This window comes from Tribolium madens, unplaced genomic scaffold, assembly GCF_015345945.1.
Source record: "Tribolium madens isolate multiple individuals breed KSU strain unplaced genomic scaffold, Tmad_KSU_1.1 Scaffold_20;HRSCAF=117;Tcas5.2_LG4, whole genome shotgun sequence".
Lineage (NCBI taxonomy): Eukaryota > Metazoa > Arthropoda > Insecta > Coleoptera > Tenebrionidae > Tribolium > Tribolium madens.
In genome coordinates, this window is record NW_025400985.1 from 253,092 (window position 1) to 276,845 (window position 23,754).

Consider the following 23,754-nt stretch of genomic DNA (forward strand, 5'->3'; position numbering starts at 1 on the left):
TTAAGAAATGATTTTTGGGGGTTTTAGTGAAAAATCTTCTTTTTTTGTTAAATTTTTAAAACGAATTGAGAATTTTGAACATTAAGAGAAGAAAATAATTAAGAATGTTTTTTTTTAAATAAATTGGGAGGTTTTTCTTTGATTTTTTTGGGATTTTGGTCACAAAAATCAACTTTTTTTGTTAAATTAAGATCACCTAATATGTAAAAAGACTTGAATTTAAAAAAAAAGTGTTTTTATATAATAAATTGCAAAGCTTTACTTATAAATATTTTTTACCCTCCTTTTTCATTAAGGTTTTCTCTAAAACATTTTTTTTTATACACCAATTCAGAATTTTGAGTAATAATTGGGCGATAAAAAGCTCTGAATTTCTGTTTTTGTTCAAGTTTTTCCTAAATTTTTTGCCTTTTACAAAAATCTAGGCATTTTGCTAAACTTTTAAAACTAATTGAGAATTTTGAAAATTGAGAAAAAATGTGTTTTTATTTGAATAAATTGCTCTTTTTTCAAGAAACATAATTGGGGTTTTTGGTTACAAAAATCTCCTTTTTTTAATTTTGAAAACTAGTGAAAGAAAACAGTGATTTTAAGCACAATTGGCAACGCTGCCAAAATTACCCAGTGATATAGATTTTTTCGATTTGGTGCAGTGTCATTTCTTTGTTTTCCTCACTCACTTGATTTTTGCAGTGTTTTTTTTTTTTGGTACTTGTACAGAAATTTTGAAATATTAAACTTGAGTGTATCTTTCTTATCATTTTATTGAGATAATAAGCTCGAGTAAATAATGATTTAGTTTTACCTAAATTTTATAAGAAAAAATCCCCACCGATCGCACCCATATGAACCGGATCACAATTCATCAGAAACTGACTCACACTCACATAGAGTGAGCGTCGCGACGGAAAGCACCGAGACGCTATTGATTTGGTAACTAGAATAATACGTCATCCACCTACGATGTACCCGATTTATGTTCGAAAAATGTACCACACGCGGTACAATGAATGAAAAATTAAGAAAAAAAAAATACCTACAATTGCAATCTAAAAATAAGTTTCTAGTTTAATTTTCTTTGAAAGGTTTTTAGGGAATAATTCGAAGAGTTACTTACTTTTTAGGCCTCATATCACATCAAACATCTCAAACGTGATTTGCACAGAAAAATCAAAACAATTACATTGTCTATTAAAACACAGATTGGTTTATTTGTGGAATTTTTTTACTTAAAGACGGCTTTCCAAAAGGGCAATGGCGTTCACTGGATGGATCTAGGCAACCAGTATTGATTATGCGCAGAAATGATGGCAGGATGACCCTTTTTGGCAAAAAAATTCATTTTTGTAAAAAAAACAAATTTACAAAAGAGAAGCACTTCAATTATTAAAAAAAAAACACTCTATCATCCATCATTGTGACATAAATGTATAAAATTGTTACATTTGCGTCAAATTCAATTTCTTTCAGCAAATAACGTTAAAATGAAATTTATTTAAAATTTGAATGTTTTAATTTCCCTCTTTTTCCTAGTGATTTTCGTGTTGGCACACTAAATGTTTTTTTAACGTTTGTGTGTCATTTAAATATGAAAAGTGGTTCAATGGCTGTTCACTTTGTTCCTAAATTGACTCAATTCGAACATTAAATAATAATTTTTGTGTTTTTATTAAAAATGCTTTGAATTTGTCACTGGTGATTTTCGTGTTATCAGGTTGGGTGTGAGTGGTTTGTCGGCAAAATGGCGTCGTCAATGGTGTAAAAGTGTTGTGTTTGTGTATTTTTAAAGAATCTCATTTAAAATAGATCTGTTTTTTAATTAGTGTAGTGAAAAATGGCTCTTCCAGCCAATTACAAGCAAGTAGCGATGCAAATGCCTAGCCCCCAAACAAACCGTAAGAATAAAATTGCAACAAATGCATTTTTCCAAATATTGAAATTATTTTACGCGTAGATTTTCCAATTAGTTTATTGAAAATGTTGTATTTCGAGTAAAATCCAGTAAAGAAGCTTGCCGTTCGCATGAGTATTTTTTGTAAGACGCTATTTTATTATTATTGTTGAAATGAGAGAAATTATAATAGCATGATTTAAATGCTATGGTTTATAAATTTTCTCACTAACACTCTGATTTTATAAACCATAGTAGAGAGTCTTTTTTTGTAGAATAGTGCTGATGATATGCTTTGTTTGTGTTTGTTGTTCAGATTTGCTGTCGGCAGGCCTGCCCATGACTTTCAACATATTGAAAGGTAACTGTAATTCTTCGTTTTATTAACATTTTACAGAAATTTCAAACAACATTCTTCTAAAATTAAGCTTTGCTTCGTTTTTCATCATTAGGGGAGGCTTCACCAAACGCTCGATTGGACGAAACAATATTTTCATCCAATCAAGCATGCCTTGAATTACATTTCAAATTAAGTTGGCAACATTGACCATCAAATGGCACTTGTGATGAGCAGTGTTGCCAGATTTGGTAAAAATTCTAATTTGTGATCATTTTTTGTTCCAGCAGTATTTTTTAGTAAAATTTGATTTTTTAATTATTGGTATAGTCAATTCAGCCTCTTTTTTGTATTATTTTGCTCGTTTTTTAGCCATGCAGAAAGTCAAATGCTAAATTTTCACAAAAAGAAGTTGAAAAATCGAGAGATAAGTTTCTTTTTCTAAGTATTTTACTCAACAAGGTAAAAAAATCGCTAAAATGGGTCAAAAAGTACATTATTTTATGCATTTCACAGCGTTTTGGTATGTTTTTAGCCAGAAACAGAACTATTTTGCAAAATTTCGTTAAAAACAAACCGAAAATTCATCAAATTAGGCCAAAACTAGTGCTATTTTTGCATTTTTAGTTTTTTTTTTTTGCTAAAACTGAAATACCAACTAAAACTAAAATACCAAATTAGATTGAAATCGATATTATTTTTGCGTGTTTCACTCGATTTAGTTCGTTTTTGGACCAGATACTTATTTATTTTGACAAAAAAATAGGACGAAAAATACAAAATATGGTCAAAAATGGTGTTAATTGCAAAAAAACATCAAATTAAGTCATTATTTTTGCCTTTATCATGTGTTTTAGCATGTTTTTCGAGTAAAAAAGTGACTGTAAATGATTTGGTATCAAATTTAATTTTTAATTAATTTAATTCTTGGTCCAAAGTCCAAAAAAATCGCAAATTGCATTAAAAATGTCGTTCTTTAGGACTTTTTTTACTTAATTTAGCTTGTTTGTGAGCTGGAAACGCAATTTTTCATAAAATTTCCCTGAAAAACATTAAATTAGATCTAAATTGGTGTTATTTTTATCTTTTTAGTAAAAAAATATGTTTTTTTTTCAAATATCTAAATGTTTGATTATTTAAATGATTCAGAAAATATGATAAATATTTTATGACCCGCCACTGGACGGAATTTTTGTTACTATGACGACTTTCATATTTACAACTTGTTACTATAGTTACTGTATGTATTTCCATAGCAACAATACAAACCTTCTGACATGTGCGACTCGTTTAGGATGAAAAAAAGGGAAGTCTTTTATTAAATACATAACAGGATTTTTATAGACGTAACAAAAACTAAATTAGGTCGAAAATTACTTTTTTGAACGTTTTTGCACGCTTTGCGAGAAATTTCGCTAAAAAAAATCACCAAATTTGGTCGAAAATAGTGTTATTTTTACTTTCTTAGGACATTTTTGCTCCAAAGTCCAAAAAAAATCGTTAAATTAAGTTGCAAATGATGTTTTTTTGTTTTCTTTTTTCAATGTAAAAACTGAGTTTTTGCTTTTTTTTAGTTTTCGCAAACTTTTCAGTCAAAAATGCATTTTTTTTAAAGAAATTAGGTTCAAACAAACCGAAAAATTATCAAATTTTGCTCGATTTAGGTCATTTTTTTGAAAGATTTTTTCAAAACAACCAAAAAAAAAACATCAAATTAAGTCATTATTATGTGTTTTAGCATGTTTTTCGAGTAAAAGGTGACTGTAAATGATTCGGTGTCAAATTTAATTTTTAATTTGGCAACCTTGACTTTCAAATTTAAACGTCAAACTTTTATAGGCAATTGTCATTCATTTGTAACGGGCAACTGCTGAACACTCTGATATAACAAATTTAGAAGGATTACCACTAATTCAGTGTTGCCAATAGATTTTTTGTCACTGGGTATTTCACAAAATTTAATTAAAAACTAATCCTGTAGTAAAGTGAGACTTTTCAAAACATCTTGCTACAAAAGACACTTGGGGAGACTAAGAAAGTGTCAGATGTACTGGATTAAAAAATTTCTAGACTTGCAAAAAACATTTAAAAATTTCTTAAAGAAATACTTAAATTAAAAAAATGTCAATTCAGGACAATATAAAAAAAAATGGTAAATTTAATTGTTTTGGGTGTCAACACTGGTGCTGAGTTTTTCAATGTTGCCAACAGAATGTCAGTAGACTAGCTAATTTTAGGCTTAGTAGTTGCACTTTAACAAGGTTTTTTTTTTCATTGATTTTTTTAATAGTTAAGGTAAGTAGTTGGGTGTTTTGAGTCATTGTTGCACGATTTGGTTTTTGTGAAAATTTAAAATGAAGAAATGTTTTTATTCTAGAGCGTTTGAGAGCGTCTGGTGGTTCAGGATCTGGATCAAATGTAAGTTTTAATTTTATTTATTTTTTTTTCTTTCTTATCTGTATTTATTTAAGCAACAGGTCAATAAATCCTACAGTTGTTTTTACAGAAAGAAACAAGTCCGTTTGTAACAACGCCGAATGGCCACCCTGGTTTTTTACCACAAAAAGTGGGAAAGAGTTCGTCGGTGAGTGTTTCTGTCTTTCTCATAGACTCGACTTATCTACTGATAATTCTCAGTTTATCTAGAACAAATAATATTTACGTATCTAAAAATTGTTATAATTTAAGCGTGATGCAGCGCTACGGTAACTATTATTACGATTACAACTCGTATTATTATTACAATAATAATTACAACAATCAGTACAAAAGTCATTTTAATTATTACTATGTACCGGTGAGTTTTAGTTTCTCTAACCTCGAAATGAAACAATTCTATGCTTTTTTATTTGTTTATAGAACGATTCACGGACCCCTAAGCCCCCCAAAGCCCCCGAGAAGCCTCTCATGCCCTACATGAGATACAGTCGAAAAGTTTGGGATACGGTGAAAGCTCAAAATCCAGATTTGAAATTATGGGAAATCGGAAAAATCATCGGTCAAATGTGGAGAGACCTTCCCGAGGACGAAAAAAACGAATTTGTTGAAGAATACGAAAGTGAAAAGGTTAATATTTCGTTACAAAACAAAACACAAATATAACATTGTTTTTTTTTTTTTTCAGTTAGAGTATGAAAAAACCCTGAAAACTTACCACAACTCGCCGGCTTATCAGGCATTCATCGCTGCTAAAAATCGAGGTAAAAGTGGTAAGTTTTCTTTCAGAAATGAAAATTTTTTTGTAATAAAAATTCTAGGTAATGATAGTGACTCGCATGACCGGAGTAGTTCGTCATCTAAACAACAAGGCGTCGATCGACGGATCGAAATTCAAGCTGCCGAAGACGAAGATGGTAATAATTTTATTTCCCAACAGGGAATAAAGTGACGCTTTATTCTCTTTGAATTAAAATGCCCTCGGCTTTGTTCGGACGCCGCTGGCATAATGTTTCACCAGATTTGGTGATTTTTCTACTAGTTTGAAAACTTTTGTAAAAATTCCAATTTCTGATGATTTTTTTGAAACGTTTGAAATAATTATTTTAGTAAAATTTGATTTTTTTTAATTATTGATATAGTAAATTCAATCAAAAATGATGACACTATTTTTTAGCTACGTAGAAACTCAAATACAATTTGTTTTTTTAAACAAGTTGAAAAACCGAGATTTTCTTTTTCTAAATTATATTTCACTCAACAAGATAAAAAAAATCGCTAAAATTGATCAATTATTTTGTCCATTTCTGAGGGTTGTATGTTTTTAGCCTGAAACAGAATTACTTTTCAAAATTACGTTAAAAACAAACCGAAAATTTATCAAATTATGCAAAAACTAGTGTAATTTTTGCATTTTTAGAGTTAGATTGAAATCGATATTATTTTTGCGTGTTTCACTCGATTTTTGGACCAGATACTTATTTATTTTGCAGAATATTGTCAAAATATGCTTAAACGCAACAAAAATAAATCTAAATTGATGTTATTTCGTTTGTTTAATTCGATTTAGCTCTTTTTGAGTGAAATTTTGTCAAAAAAAAAATAGGACGAAAAATACAAAATATGGTCAAAAATGGAGTTAATTGCAAGATTTTGCTAAAACAAACCAAAAAAACATCAAATTAAGTCATTATTTTTGCCTTTATTATGTGTTTTAGCATGTTTTTCGAGTAAAAAGATGACTGTAAATGATTTGGTATCAAATTTAATTTTTAATTAATTTAATTTTTGGTCCAAAGTCCAAAAAAATCGTTAAATTAAGTTGCAAATGATGTTATTTTGTTTTTTTTTCAATGTAAAAACTGAGTTTTTCCTTTTTTTTTCGTTAGTTTTAGCAAACTTTTGAGTCAAAAATGCACTTTTTTAAGAAATTAGGTTCAAACAAACCGAAAAATTATCAAATTTTGCTAGATTTTGTCAAAACAACAAAAAAAGCACCAAATTGCATTAGGACTTTTTTTACTCAATTTAGTTTGTTTGTGTGCTGGAAACGCAATTTTTCATAAAATTTCCCTGAAAAACATTGAAATTAGATCTAAATTGGTGTTATTTTTATCTTTTTATTAAAAAATGATGTTTTTTCTTCAAATATCTAAATGCTTGATTATTTAAATGATTCAGAAAATATGATAAATATTTTATGACCCGCCACTGGACGGAATTTTCGTTACTATGACGACTTTCATTTTTACAACTTGTTACTATAGTTACTATATGTATTTCCATAGCAACAATACAAACTTCCTGACATGTGCGACTCGTTTAGGATGAAAAAAAGGGAAGTCATTTGTTAAATACATAAAAAGATTTTTATAGACGTAACAAAAACTAAATTAGGTCGAAAATTACTTTTTTTTGAGCGTTTTTGCACGCTTTACGAGAAATTTCGCTGAAAAATGACCAAATTTGGTCGAAAATAGTGTCACTTTTATTTTTTAGGACATTTTTGCTCCAAAGTCCAAAAAAATCGTTAAATTAAGTTGCAAATGATGAAAAACTGAGTTTTCGCTTTTTTTTTTTTCGTTAGTTTTAGCACACTTTTCAGTGAAAAATGCACTTTTTTAAAGAAATTAGGTTCAAACAAACCGAAAGTTATCAAATTTTGCTCGATTTAGGTCATTTTTTTGAAAGATTTTGTCAAAAAACCAAAAAAACATCAAATTAAGTCATTATTTTCGCATTTATTATGTGTTTTAGCATGTTTTTCGAGTAAAAAGTTGACTGTAAATGATTTGGTGTCAAATTAAAAATTTAAGTTGGCAACCTTGACTTTCAAATTCAAACGTCAAACTTTTATAGTTAATTGTAATTCATTTGCGACGGGCGGTTTGTGATTTAGCCGTCACCTGGAAACAAATTTAGAAGAACTACCACTAATTCAGTGTTGCCAATAGATTTTTTGTCATCTGGTATTTCTAAAAATTTAATTAAAAACTAGCCAAAAAATTATTTTTGCATTTTTCGAGTGTTGAATTTATCTTGTCATCTGGTGAAAATAGGTGTAAATCTGGTAATTTTTCAGCTCAGATTTGGTGAATTGAATTGTTTTAAGCTGGCAACACAAAGTAATTTTGTGTTATTTAAAATTTTTTTTTGGCCTCCTGACATGTAAATGTCAAATTAACGTACAATTGACACCTATTGAAAGACTGTATTTACAGTCGCCTGAGCATTTTACGCACAGACGAGTGTAAAGTGACAGTTTTACCGCACGGCCAAAATTATCTTCATAGACTTTTATAAAAAAAAAACTGTTTGTAAGATGATAACATTTTTAATAAAACGCTCTACACACAACCTTTCAATCTTAGAACTCTTTTTTCTTCACACCACTTTATAATTATAAACACATTGTACTGGGCTTCATACCTTGCTCGCGATTTTTCGGGCAATAGCTCGGTTGTAACATTTCCTGCAGCACTTCTGATTTCTGGTGGGGTACACATGGGGCTATTATCGCTCGACATTTTGAAGCATAAATTCACCAACAAGACAACAATAACAAAACTTTGTGTCTGAGACGTTTTTGCGTCTTTTTTAATTGTTTGACATTAGAGTGCATAGCCACCGTGATATTTAATGTCAAACGTATTTACTTGTATTAATTCTGAATTTTGTAGATTTTTGTTTAAACGTCGGCCAAAAAGCTTAATACAAATCTTGTGCGTTAACCATTTTACAGTGCTCAATTATTAAAGCACTCCGCTGCGCGTCGTGCTTCAAATTCATTTCGCACTGTAAAATGTAAGTTACCGCACACGAATGTAAATAACTATTGTGTAATTAGACCAAGACGACGGCTATTCGGTCAAGCACGTCTCCTACGGCCGCTTCCTGCGCAACCACCGCCTCATCAACGAGATTTTCTCCGATACTGTGGTCCCCGATGTGCGATCTGTCGTCACCACAGGTCGCATGCAAGTCCTTAAACGTCAAGTTCAATCCTTAACAATGCATCAGAAAAAACTCGAAGCCGAATTGCAACAAATCGAAGAACGATTTGAAGCGAAAAAACGCAAATTTATCGAAAGTAGTGAACAATTTCAAGAGGAACTTAAAAAACATTGTAAACCGGCCGTCGATGAAGAAACATTTCAAAAAATGGTCGAACGACAATACGATTTATTGAAAAAGGAAAGAATGAAAAGTCTCGAAGAACAGAAACCGAAACCGGAAGAAAATGGTACGGCCACGCCCACCGAATTGGCGGCGGCCAATACGCAATCGGAACAACCGACACAGCCCACACAAGAGGGACAGCCCCAATCTGAGGTATCTTGATCAATTACAAGGGGTTTTGAAATGTACCAAACACACCCACTTGCGACGCCTATGGAAAAGCTGTCATTTCATATTTGTTGCTATGGTAATATTGAATGTTTCTATGGTAACTAATCGTATTAGGGTCCAGAGGCGTGCGCTTTTTTGCGTCTGGTACATTTATGTTTATTTGAGCAATATTGAAAATAAAAGTAGTTCGAAATGGGATGGTCATCACACATAAACAGATTAAGTTACTTTTGTAATACATAGAAAATAAGATAGTCTGTTTGTGTTTGTAGATTGTTTATCTTTTAATGTGTTTCCATGTTGAATCGAAGTTTGTTTTAAACGATTCAGCATGGAATTTTATTTTCATTTTTTCTTTTGCTAAAAAACTACTTTCATTTCATTAATTGTTCTTCATTCGTGTTTCATACATTTAAATTTAGTTTCTTTGTAGTGTTTCCTTGACCCAAGTAGATTTGAAATAAAGTTTGTTTTTTACTATTTTTTTCTTTTTTATTATACAAACAAATTTAAACCAGTGTTTCTTATAGCTACTAACTTGGTGTTGGTGAATTTTGCATGAATGACCATCCTGTTTACCCCAATTGTGACTTTCTGTCTCATGTAGCAAAAATTTTTCTTGCAATGTCAGCCGTTAGTGCTCCACTGCATCCAGGTAAAAAAACTTGTTTATTTTTAACAATTTATTTACGAAAAAAAAAAATCATAAGAAAATTTCATGACAGCCAATGGAGCAAGACGAAAAGGCCGACAATCCATCTCCGCCGCCGCCCCCAGAAAACAAAGAAACTCCCGATCATAAACCGCCCCCACCGGAACAGCAGCCCCCAATTGAGCACATGCCGCCCCCCATGCACCACCACATGCCTCCAGCACCGAATATGATGCCACCTGGACAAGTCCCCTATCAACAGTACCCCCAAAATAGCCCCCAGACTGTTCCTCTGCCTCCCCGCCCCCCACATCCGGCTTATGCATACCCCCAACAACAAGGGTACTACTCCCCGCAATACCCCCCTCACACTTACTACCATCAGCCTTATCCGCAGTACCATAGACCGCATTTGTACCCACCTCATGGGCCGGTGCCTGATGGACCACCGAATTCGGAGGGTCATGGCCCGGCACCCATTTATGGGGGCCCTGCACCCGCCGAAGCTGAAAGGGTGCAACCGACAGCGGAAGAGGAAACGACTAAACATGGTATTTTTTTTCCACCATTGGTGATTCAAATTGTTGAGTTTTTTCGTTTCAGAGGGCAGCACTGAAGTTCATGCACCAGAAAAGGACAAGAAAGAAGGGGAATAAATGGATTTTTTTGGTTATTTTTGCAATAAATTGGAGTGGAGGTAACTGTTGCGTTGGCTCATTTAAAAATTTCCTTTCCTTGTTTTTTTATCAAATCAATTTGAACGCCCCTTTTTCGTCCTAAACGAGTCGCACATGTCAGTCAGTTTAATATTGTTGCTATGGAAATGTATTGTAACTATGGTAACAATCTCTTGTTGTTATAGTAACAATAGAAAAGTCCAGTGGCGGGTAGTAATTTTTTTTAATAAATAAAATCACCAGTTTTTTAATCAGTTATAATAATGTAAATTACGACTCACTTGGGTTTTTTTCGGCCAAATTGTATAATAATTGGCTTATTTTTTATAACAAGTCCATTGTATTGATCAATTATATGTCCAGCTGTTTTTTCATCTAACAAAAAAAAAATTAGTTGATTATTTGATGAGTTTCAACCCTACCTGTCATTTCAATAAAAACTTGTCCTTGCATTCGTCCAGTCATGACTCGAATTGATAAAATTTCCTTTGTAAATTTTTGGAAAACTCGCTCAAGGTCACTTTGAGCAACACCATTCGCTAAGTTTTTTAAAAATAAAACACTACACGGCGTTCCTTTATCGTAGTTTTGAAATTTTGGTATTTTTCGAATTTCTTCAATCGATAATTTTTTCTCAGGTGTGTGATTTATTTGAATAATTTCACCGTCTTTGATGGTGTAATAATTCTGTGATTTACAAGTGTACGTTTTTGGTTCTTTTTGTGGTGGGGTGGTAACACTTATTTTCGAATCCCATTTAGTGTGAAGACTTTGGTTTTGTATGATTGGTTCGTTTGGGGGATTCACCGATGAGTTGATTTGTTTGGCCAAACGTCTGGCTTTTTTTCGAATTTTTTTAATATTAATCGGAGATGAATCGTTGATTAATTGTTGTTCCACATTTTTGAGTTGGTCCATGGGGCCCCCATGCGTACTTTTTCGATGATCATTTTCAAGCGCGAATTTTAACAATTTAGTTTCAACACTTGTGGGTTTTGTTGATAAAAGTAGTTCGGTTTCGAGGCGACCAACACAATTTTTCCTGAAAAATCACATGAAAAAAACTGAAACAAGAAAGAAAGAAATACGTTTGCTCCTCCTCCTCATTTCTAGTCTCATTTAGTTTGTGAAAAATTCCTTCAAGTTGTGTTTTTACAACATCTCGATTGATATTTTTGTGTCTAGTTTCCAAATTACCACTTTTGTAACACTTAAATAACTCAATTTCGTCATTATTCAAACCTTGCGACTTGAATTCTTCCAAATTTTTTAAATCTCCCACTAGAGAACTAAATTCTTGCAAAGACTTGGACCCAGAGGCATAATTCGTCAAAGACACCAATTCCGTTGATCGACAAAACGAATTTTTCAACGAAAGTTGTCTAAAAATAACATAAAAATAACATTTTATGACACAACAAACTTACTCTTCCAAATTAATTGAAGTGTTTAGCTGTTTTTCGGATAGTTTTTTTATGTAAATGTCGGCGTCTGAAACCAATTTCTTTTCAGGGGGCTCATCCTCGTAGTTATGAATGCGTTTTTTCTTGAACGAATCGCTCAATTTGTTGTACATTTTGCCAAATATTGAGGTTATGTCAAGGTCAGCAGTGGGAAAATAATCAATAAAACTGTAGCAAGCTTTAAAATGCTAAAATGAATGGTTATTTGAGACTATTGACCAAGAAAACACATTTTTAATTTAAAAAAAATCATGGAAGTGGCTACAGTTACCACACCAAAATTGACAGATTTATGTGTTATTCCTATAAATTTTTGGAATAAAAATGATTTTTTTTAACTTGTTGCCTTTACAATTGCTGAATAAATCGTTAAATCATCTCATTAATAAATTGACAAAAAATCTTGAAAGTGGGTAAGGTTACGATTCCATGAAAAACGTTTATTTTTCAGAATTTTTTTTAAACAACAAAAATGAATCAACTTTTTTGTTAGCAAGCTTTAAAATATTAAAATGAATGGATATTTGTGACCATCGACTAAGAAAACACATTTTTAATTAAAAAAACAGCATGGAAGTGGCTACAGTTACCATACCAAAATTGACAGCTTTATTTAAAATCAATTATTTCTGTAAATTTTTTCAATAAAAATGACCTTTTTTCGGATTTGTTTGCCAAATCAGTCGTTAAATCATCTCTACCATAAATAAATTGGAGAAAAATCGTGAAAGTGGGTAAGGTTACGACTCCATGAAAAAACTTTATTTTTCAGTTTTTAAAAAAAAAAAATGAATTATTCTTGCAGATTTTGAATAATGTCCCTCGCCCTTTCCATTTTACACGTGTTTTTATTTTCGTCATCTTCCCCCTCGATTATTTTCAGGGCTTCTTTCAGCATTACATCTCTTGATTTCCCTTTCGAATTTGAAAAATACTCAACTAGAGTTTCCCAAAATTCTTGTGGTACTTTTGACTCGTCATACATGTTGTGTTGTAACCAAATTTGTCTCAACTTTTCAAATTTCCATTCTTCACGGTCATGTTTCCATTTGGATAAATAATTCAAAGCTTTTTCTTGCAACGCCAATTCGGCTTTAATCTTCTTTTCTTCAACAAGTTTAGCGTGTTTTTTACGCTTTCTCTCCCTTATTGATTCCGTCTTTTTCGGTGATTCTTCTTCTTTTTTCTTCTTTGTTTCAGGTTCTTCATTACTTTGATTTGCTTCCTTTTTCCGCTTCTTGGACTTCTTCTCAATTTCAGAATTTTTTATTTCATTTGTTAGTAATTCTTCAGCAACGTGTTTCGGGACCACTTCTTCATCAAAACAAATCACATTTGACTTTTTTTTATGCTTCTTTTTCTTCATTTTTTCTGATTCTTCGACAGCCATTTTTTGAGGTTATAAACGTGACAGGTAGTTCCAGTGTCCACAAAGTTAAAAAAACACAAATTATTTTTAATTAAATTTGCAAGTTTTGAGCTTCGGTCTGTTAATAGTTTTAAAGTTACGCAAGCAATGACGATAATTGACAATAATTATTGTTTTAATGGTAGAAATAATGTATCAACCCGTAGCTTAAATGGTCTAGTTCAATTTGATCTACTAAAATTTGTATTTTCATTCCTTGCTCATGTTTGCGATTTATTGGTTAAATATTATTAATAATAATAGTATTTTTGCAACATTGCGCAACCAAAACAAAAAATTACGATAACTGAAATGGTAGTTTCAATGCGTCGTAGTTGAAACGTTTTAGTGTAATTTAACCTAATTAATATTTTCATTTCTTGATAATCTCATTTGTATTTTGTGCGATTTCGGTGTATTTTTCTATTTTCCCCGTTGTTTTATTTTTATTTTTAACATTGACAAATTGAACGTAAAATAATTGTAGTAGTTGTCATGTATCATGCCGTAGTTCAAATGTTTGAATCCAATTTAACCTACTTAATATTTTCATTTCTTGTTGATCTCTCGTTTATATTTTGGGTGATTTCGGTGTTTGCTCCCCTTCAAACACCCAAAATTGCAGTGTTTTTTGAAAAATTGAGGTTATGGCACGCCCCAACACAATTTTCGACTCAGCTCATAAAGGTGATTTCGAACTTGTAAAAACCAAATTGGAGGAAGACCCTACTTTGTTAACAAAAGTGGACGAAGTGAGTAGAAAACTGTATTATTTGAGTGTGTTTTTAAAAAAAAAACACTTGTAGAATGAGCGACTTTTGTTGCACTGGTGTTGCGTGGGGGGTAATTACAAACTCGCCACACATTTAATCGAATTGGGGTCCCCAATCGACGCCCGCGACGACACCGATACAACCCCCTTGATCCTTGCAGCCTCGGCAGGCCATACCGAAATCGTGAGTCTTTTGCTCGAAAAGGGGGCCAATGTGAACCAGCAGTCGGGTGAGGGGCACTCTGCTTTGCAATACGCCGCCTCCAAAGGCTGGTTTTCGGTAAATTTCCTCATTTTTTGATAGAGAAATTAAGTGGTTTTTGACAGATTTGTGCCAAGCTTCTCGAATATAAAGCCAATGTTAATATAAGTGATAAACGGGGGGCTACTCCACTACATCGAGCCGCTTCTAAGGGTAATCTAGAGATTGTCAGACTGTTAATTGATAGCCCCCAACGTTTAATAATCAATTCACGTGACGCTTATGGTTTTACACCACTTCATTTGGCTTGTGAGGAGGATCGACAAGATGTTGCGAAATTATTGGTCCAAAATGGGGGCGATTTGGAGACGAAAAATCGAGATGGGCAAACGCCCCTTGATTTGTGTACAATGCATTTGAAAAAAGCGCTCGAAATTATCAAATCAAAGATACAATAAATTTTTTGTGACTCAGCAATTTGTGTGTGTGTGTTATACAGGGTGTTTGAATAATCATATTTATTTGAAAATTGGTATATAGTCATAATCGATTAAGTCCTCATAAATGAGAATATTTTCAAGATGGTGGCACTTCCGGTTATACCGGAAGTCGGTCTCAAGTGTCTTATTTTAAATGGGAAGGTATATTTTTTATTGCGTAAAATTTGTGGATCTGCACCTTACACTTTAAAAATCGATAACTCTGCTATTTTTTGAGATTTTGAATTCGTTTTTTTGGCGTTTGAAAGAGGAAGTTTAGATCTTTCTTCCGGTGTTTTCAAATTTTGAAAAAAAAATTTACAAACCATGAAATTTTAAGGTTACTTTTGTAATAATTCAAATAGCCATAACTCAATTTTTCCAAATGAAATACCCCAATTTTTATTTTATAAAATGGAAGAGAATTTAATTCTGCATCGATCTGTATTAACATTCCCTATACCTAAATTTAATAATTTGGACAAAAAACAAATAAGAAAAAAGCATTTTTTTGTTCTTTTTTTTTCTTTTCTGTTACCTATTTATCTAAATTTGAGAGAAATTTGCCCAAACAACGCAAACAATTTCAAAAGTGAAATGCGTCATTTTTGTTTCTTTTTAAAAATTCAAAGCATTTTTTATATAGAAATTCACAAAATTCGAGAAATTAACTAAAACAAGGCAGAAAATTGCGAAACTAAATTTAGAAATGGGTTTTTTCTTATTTTTAGAAATCCAAACCGTTTTTTTTTAATTTTATTGAAATTGAAAAATATCGTTAAAATAACACCAAAAATTGCAAAATTAGGTGAAAAATTTGTTTTTTTTATTAAGTTTTGGAGTGTTATAAACAATTCCTAGAAAGTTTGTCAAAGCAAAAAAGAAAATTCTAAAAGTATGTCTAAAATAGCTTAATTTTAATTATTTCGACAAATTTTTAGCACTTTTCATCGAAACATTTTTTTATTATTATTAAAAATGCTTTTTTCTTATTTGTTTTTTGTCCAAATTATTAAATTTAGGTATAGGGAATGTTAATACAGATCGATGCAGAATTAAATTCTCTTCCACTTTATAGAAAAAAATTGGGGTATTTCATTTGGAAAAATTGAGTTATGGCTATTTGAATTATTACAAAAGTAACCTTAAAATTTCATGGTTTGTTAATTTTTTTTTCAAAATTTGAAAACACCAGAAGAAAGATCTAAACTTTCTCTTTCAAACGCCAAAAAACGAATTCAAAATTTTAAAAAATAGTAAAGTTACCGATTTTTAAAGTGTAAGGTGCAGATCCAAAAATTTTAAAAAAACTCGAAATATTTCAAAAACGGCTAAATTTAGGTATAGGGAAAGCTGATGAAAACTCTCCTAAAATAACCCGATTAATCCAAAAACACAGAAAAAAATATACCTTTCCATTTAAAATAAGAAAGTTGAGACCGACTTCCGGTATAACCGGAAGTACTACAATCTTGAAAATATTTTCATTTAGGAGGACTTAATGCATTATGGCTATGTACCAATTTTCAAACAAATATGATTATTCGAACTCCCAATACTTCTAATGCCCGGTTTAGACCGAACACTCTGTATTTACTTTGCAAAGGTTCCTGAACCGATAAATGTTTCCCCATTTGCCCGAATTTTGATAAAAAAAGTGCAAGTCAGAGATGAGAAAAAAATGTAACACTTATATTTTATTACTGAATTAACTGTACAATATTTCGTGACTTATAATAATCAACGTTCTTTATAAACAAGCAAAATCTTGTTACTGACTTCAACATGATATAATTTAATCGGAAAAATGAATAATTAACAAATAACTTGTGTCCAAGGTAACAAGAATTACAATAACAGTTTTGGACAAGAGATAGGCCTACGTACACACATACAAAGGCTTTTATTGTGAAGGATCGGGCGCCATCTTTGATTTTTTTTATCTCTAAACACCAAAATTTTAATCAAAGGTCACACTTGTTGGTGGTTTTTTTAAATTAAAGCAAAGATTTGGGAAAGGCATTTGGCGATCCGGAATCAGGTGATTCTGGTTCATCCTATAGAAAAAAAATAATTTAGTAGAAAAAATTAATTATGTGATTTTACCTGGGATACAATACTGGATCTGTTACTCGACACTCCTAAGTCACTAGTAAACGGAGTTCGCAATTTGACACTACCATTCGCTTCCGGGGGCTCAACTGTTGCACTCAAATCCACCGAAGAATCGCTGAAAAAAATTTTTTTTTTCATAAATAAAAAAATATTACCCGCCACTGGACACGCATATTTATTTGTTTATTACCATAGCAACTATACAATTTTTGTATCATTCTGAATTGTTACTATGGAAACTTGTATTTGTTATCATGGGCGTCTCGTCTGGGGTGGAACAAGGGACACCCACCCAGGTGAAATTTTTTAGTAGTTGATGATTTGGTGAAAACTTTTTTAAAAATTCTTATTTCTGATCATTTTTTGGGGCAGAAAATTAATGTATTTTGAAATAATTTTTTTTAAATAAATTTTGACCAAATTTGATAGTCTGAGGTTTAGGAGGAATTATAAATTTTGACAAAATCTTTTTTAGTAAAATTTGATTTTTTAATTATTGATATAGTAAATTTAGTCAAAAATGATGACACTATTTTTTTGGATATTTTTGAGCATTTTGCACGTTTTTTAGCCATGCAGAAAGTCAAATGCCAAATTTTCTCAAAAACAAGTTGAAAAATCGAGAGATAGTTTTGTTTTTCTAAATATTTCACTCAATAAGGTAAAAAAATCGCTAAAATGGGTCAAAAAGTACATTATTTTGGGGATTACTGAGCGTTTTAGTATGTTTTTAGAATTATTTTGCAAAATTTCGTTAAAAACAAGCCGAGAATTTATCAAATTAGCCCAAAACTAGTGTTATTTTTGCATTTTTAGAGTGGTTCAGCACGTTTTTTGCTAAAACTGACCGAAAAATTAAAAAATTTGATTGAAATCGATTTTATTTTTGTGTGTTTCACTCGATTTAGTTCGTTTTTGGACCAGATACTTATTTATTTTGCAGATTATTGTCAAAGTATGCTTAAACACAACAAAAATAAATCTAAATTGATGTTATTTTGTTTGTTTCATTCGATTTAGCTCTTTTTGAGTAAAATTTTGTCAAAAAAATAGGACGAAAAATATAAAATACGGTCAAAAATGGTGTTAATTCTAAAACAAACCAAAAAAAAACATCAAATTAAGTCATTATTTTCGCCTTTATTAGTGTTTTAGCATGTTTTTCGAGTAAAAAGGTGACTGTAAATGATTTGGTATCAAATTTAATTTTTAATTAATTTAATTTTTGGTCCAAAGTCCAAAAAAATCGGTAAATTAAGTTGCAAATGATGTTATTTTGTTTATTTTTTTCAATGTAAAAACTGAGTTTTTGCTTTTTTTCGTTAGTTTTAGCAAACTTTTCAGTCAAAAATGCACTTTTTTTAAGAAATTAGGTTCAAACAAACCGAAAAATTATCAAATTTCGCTCTATTTAGGTCATTTTTATTGAAAGATTTTGTCAAAACAACATAAAAAGCACCAAATTGCATTAAAAATGACGTTCTTTAGGACTTTTTTTTAGTCAATTTAGCTTGTTTGTGAGCTGGAAACGCAAATTTTCAATAAAATTACCCTGAGAAACATTGAAATTAGATCTAAACTGGTGTTATTTTTATATTTTTAGTAAAAAATAATGTTTTTTTCCCAAATATCTAAATGCTTGATTATTTAAATGTTTCAGAAAATATGATAAATATTTTATGACCCGCCACTGGACGGTATTTTCGTTACTATGACGACTTTTACTTTTACTACTTATTACCATAGTTACTATATGTATTTCCATAGCAACAATACAAACTTCCTGACATGTGCGACTCGTTTAGGATGAAAAAAGGGAAGTCAGTTGTTAAATACATAAAAGGATTTTCATAGACGTAACAAAAACTAAATTAGGTTGAAAATTACTTTTTTTGAGCGTTTTTGCACGCTTTCCGAGAAATTTCCCTAAAAAATCACCAAATTTGGTCGAAAATAGTGTTACTTTTACTTTTTTAGGACATTTTTGCTCCAAAGTCCAAAAAATCGTTAAATTAAGTTGCAAATGATGAAAAACTGAGTTTTTGCTGTTTTTTTCGTTAGTTTTAGGAAACTTTTCAGTCAAAAAATTATCAAATTTTGCTCGATTTAGGTAATTTTTTTGAAAGATTTTGTCAAAAAAACATCAAATTAAGTCATTATTTTCGCCTTTATTATGTGCTTTAGCATGTTTTTGAATTTTTCGCCAATATTAAAAAAATTTAAATCTGGTAACTTTTCAGTTCAAATCTGGTGAATTTAATTGTTTTGTGTGGTGACCCTGTAACAAGAGACACCCACCTGACTATGCTTCTCCGATCAGCGATGGCCACGTCCAATTTAAGCCTGTCGCCCCCATCTTCATCATCAAGCAACGGGAGTTCGTCCTCTTGCACCCCTCCACAGCCCCCCTTTTTCGCCCTCATTTCATGACACTCACATTTGCACTCTTCCGGATTGACATAATTATAGACAACATTGTCGACATTTTCGGCCACTTCAATGTGCCCCCTTGACGGTAGTGTTTGAATCCGTTTTGGCGCTTTTCTTCGTTCGGGGATTTCCTCAAAATTGATCCATTCTTTTTGCACCCCTTTCGGGGGCAACGGCGGCGGTGTTTCGTCTTGAGTCAGCGACGATCGTCGACCTGTGTGAATCCCCTTTTCGGCGAACTCGAACCAGTTCGTGGTGGTGGGGGTATTGCTGGGTTTTCTGGGTGATTTCACAGTTTTTTCAACGGATTCGTGTCTCGGAAGCGAGATTTTCAGTTTTTCAATGGTGGTGATGTTTGTGATGACGTCTTCGCAGTACTCTTCGAGACAGCTGGGGTTGATGGGGGTGGTGGAACGGGGGCGTTCAATGGGGCACGTTTTCATTTCGAAAGTCGAACGTTGTTTGATGGGGACGATGGGGAGAGCGGCGGAGCGTTCCTGAGGAAGGGTTGTGGGGACGTAGGGCAGCTCGTCGTCGTACGAGTCTTGCTGGGGGAGAAAAATTTATTTGTATGGAAAATGACGTTTATGGATCATTTTTCTTATTACCATCACAGACGTAACATTATGTAGATAGCGGGAATTGTTCTTGTCGAATTTAATTATTTTAAAGTCTAAAATTTAATCAAACTAGAGGGAAAGTACAAAAACTGTTTATTTTTGCTATCTCTGGACCGATTTCATTACTAGTGTGTTAAAATAATAAATTTGTGAGATTTATCAGACTCGTCTATCTATCTAACCATAACTTTTAGGTTATGTTACTAAGGCAGGAATTGTAATTATTATTTACGTGTGTTGTCTCTGGGTTGTTTTGAAGCATTATTTTGTGAATAATTTTTTTCAAAATTTTGCAAATGAGGTGTACAAATCTAGTTAAAGGCCCAAATTGTTAAAAATTTTGCATTCAAAATCTACACTTTCTAAACCACTGCAACTGAAAACGTATAGTTTTGACCAAATTTGCTTGCACCATTTGAAAGAGTTTCTTTTACTTTATTGTCTCGCCAAATTTCATAATAATCGGATAAAAAATAGAGTAGATTTCACAAAAAATCATTTTCCATACTTGAGGAACTTACTAGTTCTATTTTTTAGTCAAAAATTTAGTAAAACTAGAGAAAAAGCACAAAAACAGCTTATTTTTGCTATCTCAAGGCCGATTTCGTCACTGGTGTATTAAAATAATAAATTAGTGAGATTTATTTACGATAACTTTTAGGTTATGTTGCTATTGGAGGAATTGTAGTTATTATTTATGTGTTATGTGTTGTCTCTGGGTCGTTTTAAAGCATTATTTTGTGAATAAATTAGGCCAAATTTTGCAAATGAGGTGTAAAAATGCAGTTAAAGGCCCAAATTGTTAAAAATTTTGCATTCAAAATTTATACTTTCTAAACCACTGCAACTGGAAACGTACAGTTTTGACCAAATTTGTTTGCATTATTTGAAAGAGTTTCTTTCAATTTATTGTCTCACCAAATTTCATAATAATCGGATAAAAAATAGAGCAAATATTCACAAAAAATCATTTTCCATACTTGAGGAACCTACTAGTTCTATTTTTTTAGTCTAAAATTTAGTAAAACTAGAGAAAAAGCACAAAAACAGCTTATTTCCATGCCGATTTTGTCACTGGTGTGTTAAAATAATAAATTAGTGAGATTTATTTACAAAAACTTTTAGGTTATGTTGCTATTGGAGGAATTGTAGTTATTATTTATGTGTTATGTGTTGTTTCTGGGGTATTTTGAAGCACTATTCTATGAGTAAACTAGGCCAAATTTTGCAAATAAGGTGTAAAAATCTAGTTAGAGGCTGAAATTGTGAAAAATTTTGCGTTCAAAATTTATACTTTCTAAACCACTGCAACTGGAAACGTATAGTTTTGACCAAATTTGTTTGCACCATATGAAAGAGATTCTTTCACTTTATTGTCTCACCAAATTTCATAATAATCGGTCAAAAGATAGCGCAAATATTCACAAAAAATCATTTTCCATACTTGAGGAACTTACTAGTTCTATTTTTAGTGTAAAATGCAGAAAACTAGAGAAAAAAGAACAAAAAACAGCTTATTTTTGTTTCTCAAGACCGATTTCGTCACTTGTGTGTTAAAATAATAAATTAGTGAGATTTATTTACGATAACTTTTAGGTTATGTTGTTATTATTTATGTGTTATGTGTTGTCTCTGGGGCGTTTTGAAGCATTATTTTGTGAATAAATTAGGCCAAATTTTGCAAATGAGGTGTAAAAATCCAGTTAAAGGCTCAAATTATTAAAAATTTTGCTAAACCACTGCAACTGGAAACGTACAGTTTTGACCAAATTTGTTTACACCAAATGAAAGACCTCCTTTCACTCTACTGTCCCACCAAATTGCATAATAAACGGATAAAAAATAGAGCAAATATTCACAAAAAATCATTTTCCATACTTGGGGAACTTACCAGAACTAGTTCCTTCCGTTCTGGTTCGACGAACTCAAGATCTAGTTTCAAATCCAAGTCCTTTTTCTTCGGGACTTCGGCTTCCGAGTCGCGTTCCGATTCCGAAGAGACATCTTCTGGTGCTGAACTCAAATCCGGCTCTTTGGGCAATTTCGTGGAGAAGATTTCATTGTTGTTTCCTAAATTCGTTGAAAACACAACATTTTCACTACTTGTACTACTTTGTCTTTTTGGTTCCGAACTGTTGTTTATTGTATTGCTTTCAATTCTATTAACTTCAATAGCAGTTTCTTGAGAAGTTTTTGTTGTTTTTTCATCAACAACAACAACAATTGTTCGATCTTCGTAATAAGTGGGCGAATGTAACGGTATTCGAATACTGTCACTCTCCAATTCGTGTTTTTTCACACTATTATCATTAAATTTAAACTCTACTTTGGCAATTGTGTCAAAATTTGGTAAAATTTCACTCGAACTAGTACTCAAATCGTCTTTATTCTTCTCGCCTTTTTTCCTGAAACGTGAAAAGACCGATTTTTGTTGCGCCCCCTTGGACCGCTCCCTCAAACTCTCACTCCCCGTTTTTCGTTTGCATCCGGGGGGCGATTCGGGACTCCGGAAAAGCGACGCAAATGAGCTCTTCCGGGATAAAGATGGCGACGGTGTTTTGGACAATTGAGGTTTTGGACTTTCAATTTTAGGTTTTAGGTCCAAAGTGTCAGGTTTAGGCACAGTGGAGTCGTACATGTGGTCCGGTTTGAGTTTGATTCGGATGTATTGTGGGGAGGGGGAGGCGGATTTAGGTTTAGGTTTGGGTGGTGGTTCTTTGGTGTTAGGTTGGATCGTGGCTGATTTAACCTCCCGGAGTTTAGGTTTGGTGGTTTCAGGTTGGGGTAAAGGGCCTTTAAGGGGGATGTAAATGTATTCAACCCCACTTTTGGCCACAAATTTCCTCGGGATTTGATTGTGTGGTTGGGGTGGGGGTTGTGGTTCGTCCACTTTGATCGTAATATCGGTTTTTGGTACCCTTTTGGGTTTTGGTGGTGGTACCACTGCAATCCCTTCGGCTAGTACCGCCTGTGTTGGGTCTTGTTTCCGTGCAAGTAGTACCTTTTCAAGGACTTCTGCCTCAACTTTGGTCCCTTTTTGGCAAACCTTATTTTCTGGTGGTTTGGTACCACAAAAACTCGTTTCTAGTAACATTTTATGTGGTGAGGGTGATCGTGACAGCCCTGATTGGTTCGAAATAACTGACAATCGACTTTGACCCGAGCCTTGGCTTCCAATGCTTGACAATCGTGAAGTACGTCCCGAAATGCACAATAGCCCAATTTCGGAACTTTGGGAGTCTTTTCTCTGGTGTGTTTCTTTCTTTTTGGTGTCTTGGGGATCGTGGAAGTCCAATTCTTCGGTTGATGAACGTAAATCGAGGGCGCCTTCTTCGCGGAAGCCCAATGACAGTTTTGGGGCTTCATGTTCGGGGGTGCTGTCGCGACTGTCGTGATGGGAGGAACTACTTGCTCGTGAAATGTCAATTCGGGGGGTTAGTTTCTGGGGGCTGGTGAGGGGCATGGCCCCCAGGAGGCTTATGCCCGGGTGGTCGATTGGAGTCGCGTCTTCTCGGATACCTGGAGTAGCAATTATTTTTTAATTCAAACAATTCGTTTCTGAAATACAAATATAGAAACTCAAAGCAATTCTAGAATTTCAAAATTTTGAAAAGTTCTAAAAACCTCGGTTTAAAGATTTTGGGGCTTCTAGATTCTAAAATTTTTGGAATTACAAAATTCTAGACTTGACAGAAGATACAAAATTTCAAGACTAAATATTCAATTCCAGGTTCTATCTACTTCTAGAATTTCATCTAGATTAATTAATAATCTACAGTTACAAACTTCTAATCCAGAATTCTAGAATTTTTTGATTCTTGTTTTTATAATTACAAAATTTTAGGAATCTAGAATTGTAAATCTTAAGTTTTAGCAATTATTTAAGGTATGAAAAAGCTTCCAAAAACCTAGATTTTAAATA

At 32.4% G+C, this 23,754-nt stretch overlaps 6 protein-coding genes across 15 annotated transcripts in view; 2 read left to right on the forward strand and 4 right to left on the reverse strand.

The window, feature by feature from the left end:
- The window catches only part of LOC123005539 (protein stoned-B-like), a 21,986-nt gene extending 20,713 nt beyond the window's left edge, over positions 1-1,273 (reverse strand). The window contains 1 exon segment of the mRNA XM_044399332.1: positions 1,118-1,273. The gene's annotated coding sequence lies outside the window, so the exon portion shown is untranslated.
- Positions 1,274-1,628: 355 nt separating this feature from the next.
- LOC123006020 (SWI/SNF-related matrix-associated actin-dependent regulator of chromatin subfamily E member 1-like) lies at positions 1,629-10,367 on the forward strand. Of its 8 annotated transcripts, none has more exons than XM_044400162.1 (11): positions 1,633-1,895; positions 2,208-2,252; positions 4,606-4,646; positions 4,723-4,812; positions 5,088-5,294; positions 5,353-5,428; positions 5,486-5,581; positions 8,512-8,996; positions 9,646-9,669; positions 9,740-10,217; positions 10,270-10,367. In XM_044400162.1, the coding sequence occupies exons 1-11, from the start codon at positions 1,835-1,837 to the stop codon at positions 10,320-10,322; spliced, it is 1,656 nt and encodes a 551-aa protein (XP_044256097.1). In that variant the 5' UTR covers positions 1,633-1,834; the 3' UTR covers positions 10,323-10,367. The 8 variants fall into 8 exon arrangements, with proteins under 8 accessions (XP_044256092.1, XP_044256098.1, XP_044256095.1 ...); XM_044400161.1 differs by having other exon boundaries at positions 1,643-1,895; positions 5,353-5,437; XM_044400157.1 differs by having other exon boundaries at positions 1,629-1,895; positions 4,735-4,812; positions 5,353-5,581.
- On the reverse strand, positions 4,739-12,156 carry LOC123006021 (RNA-binding protein 41-like). 2 transcript variants are annotated; one of them, XM_044400166.1, is made up of 5 exons: positions 11,771-12,155; positions 11,432-11,725; positions 10,766-11,385; positions 10,625-10,718; positions 4,739-4,870 (listed from the first exon to the last, which is right to left on the reverse strand). In XM_044400166.1, exons 1-5 carry the CDS (start codon positions 11,917-11,919, stop codon positions 4,867-4,869), a joined length of 1,161 nt encoding a protein of 386 aa, XP_044256101.1. In that variant the 5' UTR covers positions 11,920-12,155; the 3' UTR covers positions 4,739-4,866. The 2 variants fall into 2 exon arrangements, with proteins under 2 accessions (XP_044256101.1, XP_044256100.1); XM_044400165.1 differs by lacking the exon at positions 4,739-4,870 and adding an exon at positions 5,921-5,993 and having other exon boundaries at positions 11,771-12,156.
- Positions 12,157-12,553: 397 nt separating this feature from the next.
- Positions 12,554-13,378, reverse strand: LOC123006023 (uncharacterized protein C7orf50 homolog). The gene has a single exon (XM_044400168.1). The coding sequence runs from the start codon at positions 13,194-13,196 to the stop codon at positions 12,600-12,602; it is 597 nt and encodes a 198-aa protein (XP_044256103.1). The 5' UTR covers positions 13,197-13,378; the 3' UTR covers positions 12,554-12,599.
- Positions 13,379-13,666: 288 nt separating this feature from the next.
- Positions 13,667-14,665, forward strand: LOC123006022 (26S proteasome non-ATPase regulatory subunit 10-like). The gene is made up of 3 exons (XM_044400167.1): positions 13,667-13,966; positions 14,021-14,266; positions 14,314-14,665. The coding sequence occupies exons 1-3, from the start codon at positions 13,862-13,864 to the stop codon at positions 14,644-14,646; spliced, it is 684 nt and encodes a 227-aa protein (XP_044256102.1). The 5' UTR covers positions 13,667-13,861; the 3' UTR covers positions 14,647-14,665.
- A 1,673-nt stretch (positions 14,666-16,338) lies between these two features.
- LOC123005594 (titin) overlaps positions 16,339-23,754 on the reverse strand; it is a 10,286-nt gene continuing 2,870 nt past the window's right edge. For both annotated transcript variants that reach the window (XM_044399409.1, XM_044399408.1), the window contains exons 4-7: positions 21,724-23,351; positions 19,081-19,760; positions 16,774-16,897; positions 16,339-16,724 (exon numbers count right to left, since the gene is read on the reverse strand). In XM_044399409.1, coding sequence (XP_044255344.1) covers positions 16,665-16,724; positions 16,774-16,897; positions 19,081-19,760; positions 21,724-23,351 — 2,492 coding nt within the window. In that variant the 3' untranslated portion in view covers positions 16,339-16,664. The remainder of the gene's footprint in view (positions 16,725-16,773; positions 16,898-19,080; positions 19,761-21,723; positions 23,352-23,754) is intronic.

Excerpts from the sequence above, each read along its gene's own strand:
- LOC123006020 (XM_044400156.1), top strand. The coding sequence starts at position 1,835 with ATGGCTCTTCCAGCCAATTACAAGCAAGTAGCGATGCAAATGCCTAGC. Across the intron at positions 4,813-5,087 it reads AAGTGGGAAAGAGTTCGTCG|AACGATTCACGGACCCCTAA; the intron begins GTGAGTGTTTCT and ends ATTTGTTTATAG. Across the intron at positions 5,582-8,511 it reads AGCTGCCGAAGACGAAGATG|ACCAAGACGACGGCTATTCG; the intron begins GTAATAATTTTA and ends TTGTGTAATTAG.
- LOC123006021 (XM_044400165.1), bottom strand. The coding sequence starts at position 11,919 with ATGTACAACAAATTGAGCGATTCGTTCAAGAAAAAACGCATTCATAAC. Across the intron at positions 11,386-11,431 it reads AATGAGGAGGAGGAGCAAAC|GAAAAATTGTGTTGGTCGCC; the intron begins GTATTTCTTTCT and ends GTGATTTTTCAG. Across the intron at positions 10,719-10,765 it reads AGTTTTTATTGAAATGACAG|ATGAAAAAACAGCTGGACAT; the intron begins GTAGGGTTGAAA and ends TTTTTTTGTTAG.
- LOC123006023 (XM_044400168.1), bottom strand. The coding sequence starts at position 13,196 with ATGGCTGTCGAAGAATCAGAAAAAATGAAGAAAAAGAAGCATAAAAAA.
- LOC123006022 (XM_044400167.1), top strand. The coding sequence starts at position 13,862 with ATGGCACGCCCCAACACAATTTTCGACTCAGCTCATAAAGGTGATTTC. Across the intron at positions 13,967-14,020 it reads TGTTAACAAAAGTGGACGAA|AATGAGCGACTTTTGTTGCA; the intron begins GTGAGTAGAAAA and ends AAACACTTGTAG. Across the intron at positions 14,267-14,313 it reads CCTCCAAAGGCTGGTTTTCG|ATTTGTGCCAAGCTTCTCGA; the intron begins GTAAATTTCCTC and ends GGTTTTTGACAG.